The sequence below is a fragment of the Eurypyga helias genome, unplaced genomic scaffold (assembly GCF_000690775.1).
Source record: "Eurypyga helias isolate BGI_N326 unplaced genomic scaffold, ASM69077v1 scaffold4124, whole genome shotgun sequence".
Lineage (NCBI taxonomy): Eukaryota > Metazoa > Chordata > Aves > Eurypygiformes > Eurypygidae > Eurypyga > Eurypyga helias.
In genome coordinates this window covers 1-10,386 of record NW_010248042.1, presented here as the reverse complement: position 1 = coordinate 10,386, position 10,386 = coordinate 1, and the positions used below count along the sequence as shown (strand labels likewise).

General features: G+C 50.6%; 1 protein-coding gene across 1 annotated transcript in view; it reads right to left on the bottom strand.

Annotated features, from left to right (window-relative positions):
• Positions 1-3,732, bottom strand: part of ADA (adenosine deaminase) — a gene marked incomplete at its 5' end in the record, with an annotated part of 12,381 nt that extends 8,649 nt beyond the window's left edge. The window contains 3 exons of the mRNA XM_010150917.1: positions 48-191; positions 330-452; positions 3,671-3,732. Coding sequence (XP_010149219.1) covers positions 48-191; positions 330-452; positions 3,671-3,732 — 329 coding nt within the window. The remainder of the gene's footprint in view (positions 1-47; positions 192-329; positions 453-3,670) is intronic.
• Between the last annotated feature and the right edge of the window lie 6,654 nt (positions 3,733-10,386).

The following is a 10,386-nucleotide window of genomic DNA, read 5'->3' as shown; positions in this document are numbered from 1 at the left end:
CCCCAACGGTTTAGCCACTGGCTCCCCGGCACAGTGGGATCACTCACTCGGTTTGGCCCCAGGGGATGGGATGCACGCGGCAGTTGGCCAGGAGGTGAGGGCTGTACCGGACCTCCACGTAGATGACTCCTTCCTTGGCTTTCGTTTCCACAAGCTCGTAGGCGATCCTCCGCACCGCCTCACGGTCACCCCTGCAGGGACCCATCACCAGGACTCGTCACCCTCGGGGCACAATGGGGACGGGCAAGGTGACCTCCAAGGCTGACCAACGTTAGCCAAGGAGTCCTGCCATGGGTTGAGGGGGAAGAAGCAAAAAATGAGGTACTTACGCAATGGCAGGCATGTAGTGATTAAATTTCTCTAGAAACTGGGTGAGTGTCAGTGGTGTTTTGTAGCTGACGTGCTTCAGGAGGTCATCAACAGTGCTGCCAGGGAGAGGAACCCCTCTTTTCCTGAAAACCAAGCTACGCGTTACTGACGGGGAAGGCTATCACATCTTTAGTCAATCCATTTCGTACAGAAATCGCGTCCCGAGCTGGCAGCGTCGAACGCCGTTTCTCCGCAGAAAAGATAGGGCACATGCTGTCCTTCCAAAAGCTCCTCACATGCAACCCTGAATCTCAGCAGGGAAAAAGGCAATCCAAAATACAGGCAAAACACAAACAAATCGAAATACAAACCTAGACTGACCCTAGGAACACAGCCAGAGCACATTTTAAGCTTGAGGAGGAGTTCATCTAAAGGGGCTCTGGATTATTTCTTGGCACCTCCTAATCCTAGCAGCAGAATTGCCAACATTCTTTAGAAAAGCTGATTTCCACTTAGGAAAGCTCAAAGACTTGAAAAGTCATGGAGCCACTCCCAGGCCCAGGATCAGGCAAGAAGTGTCATGGCTCGTGGGTTCAATGCCGACAGCGCCTGCAAGCAAGCTGGTTCCCAAGCCCAACAACGTGGTGGCATCTTCTCTGATGGGGATATCTCCCACGCAGGAGCAAATGGCAGTCCTAACTACTGCTCTCACCAAAGGGAGACTATAAAGCCCACCAAAAGAGGGAAGACGACATTTGTCCCTGGAGTCATGGGTGGGCAGAGGTGTCTCCAGTGGGGCGACAGCCAGGCTGTGACCCGAGGATGCTGATGGTTTCCAGGCAGGCTTTGTCACCCCCATCCTACAAGCTGTCACTCTGCCCATGAATGCCAACATAAATTAGGAATAATAACTAGATATTTGTTTTTAATCCTCTTTCCTGCCACAAAGAATTACAGCCGATTGACGGATCTCTCTGCTAATAGAGACAAACCACCACAGACAGCTTTAGTGCCCCGATGCCAGCAGCCATCGCGGTGAAAAACCCACAAGGAAACAGCCCAAATGACCCTGCTCCTGGGCCCAGTAAACACTGCCCGTTCCCTGTCCAAGCAGGAAGGAAACCAGCCCCATGTCAGCCTTCACATGCCATCTGCACAGATTAAGTTGCTGGCTCTTGGCAGGGGACGTTCATCACTGCCAAGGCATCGGTTTTCCTCCCTGCCTTGCCCTTTCCATGGCACTGACACATCGGTCTCTGCTCCAGGAATCCGCCTGCACCTTCCTCCACCTGCCCAGAAAAAGTCTCCTACAGCAAAGCCTTTTCCTGACCTTCTCTACCTCCTTCCTGAAGGATTGCCTCTGCGCAGCCAGCAGCGACAGTGCTTTGGGATCATCCGCATCACAGAGACGCTGGAGTCAGGTCTGAGGGGATCTGCTGGATCTTGCCAGTGTGGCTTTGGGAGGTGCTGCTGCCCCATCCATCCCGCTTGGCAGCTGGGAGCAAAGCCTGACCTAGGGGAAGGTGCTCGTGCCGGCTGGCACTGCAGTGTCCTGCTGAGCTACCTCCAGCCACGGGCAGCCCCACACACACTGGCCCACGGCAGAGAGGGCACCCCTCCCAGGGACACCCAGCCCCAGCAGCCCTGTGAGGGGTCTGCAACAGCTCTAAACCCTTTGGCTGCGCAGGGGGGATGCAAAGCCTGACCCAGACATGAGAGAATTGGAGCCAAAGTTCCTAAAAATGGATGAGTTCAGCCACTGACCAAGGGGGCTTGGACATCCCAGTAGCTTTGGGCTATTTGTACATGGTCAGCCACCACCTGGCAAATTTATTTCCAGCTCTTTACCTTTAAAAATAGACCACAAGCAGCTTTCTGTGTCCAGGGTGAGGTTATTAGGGCAGTCCCTTACAGTCTCCTACGCTGCCCCGTTGCTTTTACATTTGTGTGTGCACTAGTTTTAGAGCCCATGAATAGCACAGCCTTGCTCCACCCCAGCCAAGCGCAGCGCCCGAGGGCTGGCAGCTCCACAGGATGCCAGAGCTGTTTAAAAATAAGAGGGAACTCAGCACACACTCAGGCAACGAAGGTTTCTGCGCCAAGCAAGACTGAAAGCACAAGGATCTTCAGACGGCTGGTGTCTCCTGGGCCTCTGGGCTCCTACAACCGTTCTGGGGACTACATTGTCACTTGTCCCTTGCTGGCAGAGGGACCCAGAAGAGCCCCAGGGATTCAGCACCCTTCTGTCCATCGGGACTTGTATCCCAGCCCTGCAGCCCACCAGTGGCACAGGCAGAGCCAGCAGGAACCTCAGCTCCCCATGATGAGGTCCTGCAACAAATGAGATGGACATCTCTGATCCCCCTTCTTCACTCTGACTGCACTGCAAAATGTACGGCTGCTCCCTCCAGCAAAAGCTGCTTTAGAGAGTATTTCCCCCTAAGATCACATTGCCTTGGAGTCTGCTGTGCTCACAGATGCCAGAACCACTTCCCACCCTCCTCAGAACTGATTTCCTCCCCCAAGTTGTGCCTAAGAGCTGTTTTCCCAAGATCTTTAAGCCTGCCACTTCCTCGACCGGAGGGTATCTGCTAGCATTCATCAGCTTTTTGAATAGTGACAGCTGGAAGAACTCGTATTTTGCTTAGACCCGTGGAGCCAGGTCCTTACACCAGTGAATCATTCACCCCCGTGCTTCCCACACAAGCCACACGGGAGCCAGAAGATGTGCCGGGGCCCGGATGTCGAAACAGCCTAAGTCACTGCCAGGCACTTTCCCGGGTGATGCTCAGAGGGGCACGACTCCTTGCCTGCTGGCACCAGGCAGGCAGCCTGGGGCTAAGAGGCACAGAGCAGCAGGGCAAAGGACCAGCACCCGAGCTGGTTCTTCCTCCCAAGCCTGTGGTACAGCCCCCCCACCACCACGATGCTCCCAGTCGCTTTCATTCTTCTTGCTTTTGCAATTAGGAATGTGGAAAAAGAAATGCAAATACACCAACTTTGTCGCTTCCTGGGCACACTTCAAAGGCAGACAGCTCTGTTTATGAGACAGCTTCCGTGCTTTTCTCATGGTGTCTCTTCTCAGCTTGTCCATCTCCCAGGACCGATGACCACCTTGGTCACCCTCCTGCTACAGTGCAGGACTGCACTCTGGGAAGTGCTCAGTATCCTCGCACGGTGCAGCCGGAGGACCAGTCCATGCGGAAATGAGACCAGCACCCACCAGGTTTGCTGCCTGCACAGCATAGGAGAGAGCTTCCCAGGCTGCCAGCACAAGCTCTTCTGTCAGAGAACTGGACAAGCAGAAGGAATGATGCTTTTGGACTGCAGCTCCCATAGCTTTCCCCCCTTCGTAACTCACCTGCCGAAGTGCAAGATAGTTTCTGGTCTAATGGCTCCATCCAGGTGGACATGAAGTTCAACCTGCAAGAGGGCAAAGAGAAATCCATGAGGTACTCGTAGGGCTGCAGCAAAAGTTTAGAGATAAGCTGCCAGTGCTAACACAGGTATAAACACAACTGATACAGGGTCAAAGTCAGGACAAGGAAGCACAAAAACATTTTAAAAATATCACCATTAAAGTTTATTTTTCAGTATCTGTTGTCTAAATATTTTCTTATGTCTGCTGCAGCTCACTAAATCCATTCTGTTTCCAGTAATCTCCAAGAACCACCCTATCCTTATACAGTTTGCATGGTTTGGAGTTTGGAAAGACTAAAAACCAACACCCAACACCTTAATTTTCCAGCTTGCTCCTTCTTGAATTCACATACACCCAAGCATCAATTCACTTGCAAAGAGTCATACAAAAACTTTGACCTCACTTCCAAGAATCACCTTCTGACATATTGTTAATTACTTGATATTATCAGAGCACCCAGGTTTCCTAATCCTACACACGGAGCCAGTCCCATGGTACAAGGTGCTGGAAAAAATAAAACAAACCAGAGGTGCCCTGTAGAGCTAACCACCAATTTACAAAATAAAACCCATCTTGATTCATTAAAAATGGGACAGTAACTCAGAAATCTTCACTCTTAAACCCCGTTGTCTGATTAATGCTGAAGTAACGGATTTTGGAGAAAGCCCCAGGAAAGCAAAAGCAAGCTTTTCCCATTAGGCAGCTGGGCTTTTGGAGGATCATGACAAATGTAATTTGGAAGTCAAACTGGGAAGGAAAATATTAGCTGTAAAATGATTCAGCTAGATCTTCACATTTCCAGATCTGTTTTCTTTTAAGCAACAGAATAGCCTGCAAAATGCATATTTATTTATTTAAACTGTAGAGCAGCAACTTAATACACAAAGTTCTTGTTAGTTATAACATTGTGCAAATTTTCCTGTGCAGATGATTGACGCAGGATGACAAGGGTAAGAACTGAATAGGATTCAGCAGAGGACTAGGTATTTGCACGGATAACTATTTTGTCCAGGGTAACTAATTAAAACCCAGAAACCCTCTGACATCAGGGTACGTATCAAACAGTAACGATGAGGAGCTGAAAGAAAAATTAGTAGGCAGTCTCTACAAGCAAGGCAATGCCTAATTGTCCACCTCTAGGTCCTTTTGCTCTCCTCTGAAGCATCTGCGAGCAGCTGATGGGAGCTCAGTGCTGCTGACCTGGCTCCTGGCATGGTGCTGGCAATGCCCATCCCTGGGGTGAGCACTGATGCCCATGAGCTCACTCCCATCCCCACCTCCTCCCGCTCATGAATATCCCCACTGATGCCCCTGCTAGTAGGTTGTAAAAGGATATCCCTGTCCCTTCTCCTACCTTCAAGACATGATCTGAACCTACAGGGACAGAGATTTTAAAAGGGCAAAACCTGATCTTTCCCCCCACCTCGAGTTACACAATTCTGCTTATGAGGACTAAGTGTCCTGAGAAGCACCAGATAAAATAACAGACTATGGACATGATCTGCATTGCCAGATGTGGACGCCTGGCATGTTTTCCACTCCTGAGCTCTGATTTCTGTTTCAAAACCATCCAAGCTCCATTCCTTGAGGTTCTAACAGCCCTCGTGACCTTCTGTCCATGTGAGTTACAGCATGAAGCTCACTCATGCTGCACATAAAACCAAGCAACCTGGACCCACTGGGGTCTTCTCACCCCAAACATTTCTCAAGCATTTCCTGCAAGAACATCCCACCGTGACACTTCCATCAAGGAGAAAGAAGTTCAGTGGTGTCCTTCACCCACGCAAGCCACCTCCTGCTGCTGCTGCTGCAGGCGAGATGCTTGTAAAGCAGCAAGGTTCCTCTCCAACACCAGCAACAGACTCTTTCTCCACTGCCATGCATTTCCTTGGGTCTGGAGGGACCTAAACTAACTTCTAAGAAACTCTCCTGCAGTGCTACTCAACCCAAAACTTTGTGGGTTTCCTCAAGAGCAGTGCTCGGGGGGGCTGCTTTCGGCAGCTGGGAGCTAATCTAGGTTATTCAGATTACGGAGGGACACTCAGGTGAAGAAGTAAAGGTCTGTCTACAAGGGTGCCCACCCAGAGCTGGCCCCAGATAAGGATGCAATCAGCAGAGGCACAACCGAGCAGCTCAGCTGTCCTAGACGCCTCGCTCCCAAACCCCGCGGGTTTCCAGGTCCATGGGAGGCTGCTGGCTGCAGATTACTCTGCAGCTCTCTTCCCGCGTGTTTGTTTTGGGTAAACAAAGCATAAGACTTTTCCAGATACAAGCGGGTGACGTGACCTTGCTTTAAGTCAAGGAAAGTACACAGATAAAGATGAAAGTTTTCTCTGAACTGTGGCTCCAGGAGACGATGCAAGAAGAAATCAGGTGAACGCAGGAGCCCAGCACCTCCTCGGCACCCAGCGGTCCACACACATGTGGTCTCCCACCCCAAGCCCTCCAGTTTATTTGGAGGGGGAGATTAAAAAAGGATCTTGACACTTGGTCCAGGTCCCCAATGGCACCACAGGCTGCACCAGCTCCAGAGAGGATCCTTCAGCCATGTCGGAACCAGCCATGCCTTCCTTTTTCATGGCAAACCTGGATGTGGCAACGTTTGCTCTGATGAAGAATGAGAAAGCAGTAGAGTTCTCAAACGCTTTCCTGGGGCAGGAGCTCTGCTCTTGCCCCAGCTGCAACGAGGACCCTCAGGACCACCCTGCGCAGCCACCCTTCAGCACACGTCCACATGCTGCAGCCAGGAGCGAGTCACTGGCCACTGCATCAAAACACCATCACCAACTCAATCCAGTCTCTGAGCTTTACTGAAGAGCAGTCCAAAGCCAGAGGGATGAGTTCAAAAGACATAACCAGCCATAAATTGTGCGTCCTCAGCACTGACAACACCCAGGAAGGCTGTCGGAGCAAACTGAGCACTTTCCATTTCTATGCAAAAAATGTTTCAGCTCAAGCAGGGCACACAACTCATTAGTGCAGATGTCAGCAAGTTGGTTTGGTTAAATAAAAAAAAAGGGGGAAGTTTTAAGGGCTCTGGCTTGACTTTTCTGAAAATACTGTAATGTTTTCTTTGAAACTCAGTAAGCTTTAAAAATTAAATTCAAACACAAAATGAGGTACTTCAAACAAACACGTTCCGTTCAAAGATCCAGTCTGATTATTTTCAATTTAGTGAAATTAAGAGGAAAAAGTTAACCAAACATTCAAGTGTTTTCAGCCACAGTCAACCCAACAGAATTTCTCTGTCACTCTGTGGTTTGCTCAGCGGACCATGGCAGAGCAGTTAACTGCTGGGTTTGCCTATTAGGTGGAATAAGAAGTACCATCCAAGCTAATGCATTTGACAGTATTTCTGTATTAGGAGGTTTTAGGGTCTTTTTAAAAATGTGAGTGAATAAAGTCAGCCCTAACACCATGGTAAAAGTAACAACGACCTCCCCTTTTATTTTGATGGTTTCCAGCAGATGTTAATAGACAACTCAGGCAGCTGCTAAAATTGCATAATTTAAAACCCCTTAGCAGTGACTTTGCCCAGGATTATTAAATTATCACCTTTTAATGTGCTGATAAAAGTTCATTTATTGAGATCAATAGAGTGAAAAACAGCTGACATTTGTCAATTGTTAAATACACATGGCAGGAAAATGTTAATAGAGATCAAAATTCAACAAGAGATAAGACAAATGCCAACCAGTGCAAAAAGCCTGAACCATGCTCCCCAAATACCAGCCCTGTGAAAGCGGGCTGCCAGGAGCCAACGTCTCATCATAAACTCACCGTGAACGCTAATTAGAAGCATAAGGCGAGACCACAGATCAAGAGGGATGCGAGGTAGAAGAGGTACGGTATTACCCTCAAACCTGACAACACTCACACGTACCTTTTGGAGACGGATCTGCCATACACCTCAAGGTTTGAACCTCTAAAAAAGAGATGTGGGAGGCTACAAGAGCAACCCACTGCACCGCTGCAAGCAGTATCTGTGCTTTCTAGAGAAGCATTCACACTTCTGAATGAGGAGGAGGATGCTCCTGTTCCTCCCAGCACCACCCACTCAGCCTCCACTACCTCGGTACAAGGCTCCTCGCGCCGTTCATAGGGGACGGTGGCTGCGCATCACCCTCCTGCAGGGACGGCTCCCACGGGGCGGCAGGGCCACATCCCTCCCCGAGCCATCAGAGACCTCATACCCGCACATGGCTGGAACAAGGCAACGCTCCAGAGCAAGAAACCGAGTCCTCATGCTTCGGAGCGGCCCCAAGGCAGCCTAGTGCTGCCACCACGTCTGACGAGCAGAGCCGGGAAGGTTATCCGAGAACATGCCAGCACTGCATCCCCAAAGGTACGGTACACACGTGACTGCGTATGGTATGGCCGAGCTCCGCGCAGCCTTGGCGGCATCAGGCTTTGACCCACGCCAAGACAGCCATGGGTCAGGTTGTGCACGAGAAGTGGATGAGCCGAAGGAAGCGTTATCCCCAGCATATCCTTGTGCGCTTGCACTGCCCACAGCAAGGAGTGTCTCTTTTAATGATTTTCTTACCTTTTTAAGTGTTGCACCCAAGACAAATACCTGCACTATCAGCCCGGCACAGATGAGCAGGTCTGTCTCAAGCAGGGGGAAGCTGCAGTGTTACAGGGAGCAGGGGCAGGACGCCCACCCGACCCGCCCCAGGCACAGCCAGCGCTCTGCAGCAGAGAGAACACCGTCGCTGCCATCTAGATTTGGTCACCAGGTGCTCTCCGGACAAGACACACTCAGCTGCAGACAGTTCTGGCCATCTTTCCCAATTTCCAAGTACAAAGGGCACACCAGAGACAACTGTCTCTCTTTGGACAGGAACAGGCCCCAAAATGCCATGACACAGAGCGCACCCCAGGAGAAACCCCTGCTCAATGTTCTCCGAGCTTATTTTGGAAGCAAGCATCCAGTGACACGGCCACACCAACAGCTAGGAAAGTCAGGTCTGAGCCCAGAATTTCACAACCTTCTCCCTGCGATGCGGCTCAAGGCACATGGGAGCCACAGGAGAAAGAGCCACGTGTCCCAAAGCCCCCAAGCTGGGGCTGGCTCTGGGGAGAGGAGCCAGCAGTGAGCAAGGACACCCCTCCTCTGCTCTGGCTGTGGGGCAGAGAGGGAAGAGGCTGATGGTCAGCGTCCAAGGATTGGCGGTCTATTCTACTCTTTTATGGCCATTGATAAGCAGGGTTCAAAGTCGCCCTCCCGCAGCCCCAGCAGCTCCCTGTTCATCCACTGCAGTAGCTGGGAGTCAGCGAGTTCCTGAAAAACGCGGAGGCAGCCCCAGCCCCACATTCTGCTGGGGCTCGAAGCCGCTCCGGTTACCAGAAACATCCCTAAAACACAAAACTGATCGTTCCCAATGGCAGAGGGTCCAGGGGAATGAATAGGGCTTATTAACTGACTTCAGACCCCTTTTTTTCCCCCAAGCCTGACTTAGCAGGTTCACGGGACTGAAAGGGACTGCCTGACTCAGGAAAACCAGTCTCGTAATTGCCGGCAACCAGACAACAGAAGCCTGATCTTCGTTGTTAAACCCTGAATGGTTTTTCCTAGGTCTTGCTCTTCAGCATCCCACTCTCCCACGCACCGGAAAAGTAGGAAGAAGCACAAATGAAAGAAGAACTTAAGCTGCTTCTCTCAGCCAAAATCACCAAGGTAAACCATCAGCTTTTGTTAGTGGGGCTGATGAAACGCCAACATCTCCCAGAACTGAAGAGGCCTTTAAAAGGCTCTAACCATTAGCAGCTGGCAATGCTCCCTGGATTTTGGAATCAAGGTTTGCATGGGCCACCTTCCCCCAGAGGGAAACCTCACGCAGCAATGGAACAAAGCACAAACCAGACCTGTGCACACAGGCTTTTCCAAGTACGCTAGATGCTCCTGGTGTAAGCTCAATCCAAGAGATAAATGGTTGGGGAGTGGTAGGAGATACAAACAGTAGGGGGGAAAAAACCCCAACCCTTTGGGGTTTTCAGACAGAAACTTATTCCCCGGGAAAGCTGCAGAGAGTTGCCATCACTCAGGTTCTCCCAAAGCGGGACCATCACGACCCTCATCACTCTTCTTGGTCTCCCCAGCCCCTCGCTGCCCACCAAGAGCCCGACCCTGGCTGGCGATCAGTGCCAGAGCCCAAAGGTGGCCGGGCACAGAGAACCCGCTCCCTGTACACCAGCTCACCCAGACCACAACCTGAGAGCTGAGCTGTCCTGCAGGGAAGGAAGCGCTCTGCCATCAGATACAGGGTTGCTGCCAACCAATCTGTTTCATCATCTTCCTCCTCAACATTTCTATAATCTGATTAATAAACGTGGTATTGTATGATCCTACTTGAGATGTATTTATACAGCACATCGTGAGAGGCTGGAGCACCCTCTGACAGCAGACACCAAGATGATATCGCGGGTATCTGAGGAATAACTGAACTAAATGTTTAAGAGAGAAAAAAGCCCACACACCCACACTCCCTCCCACAAAAATTACCCCAAACAACAAAACCAAACGCCCAAACAAAACAACCTAACAAAAACTTACTAAAACAAAACAAAACGAGAGAGAAAAGGTTCATTTTCGTAGACGAAGGGATCTGTTGGAGCGCTGGACCCTTCAGGGCTTGCTTCTTCCCGGCCTTGCC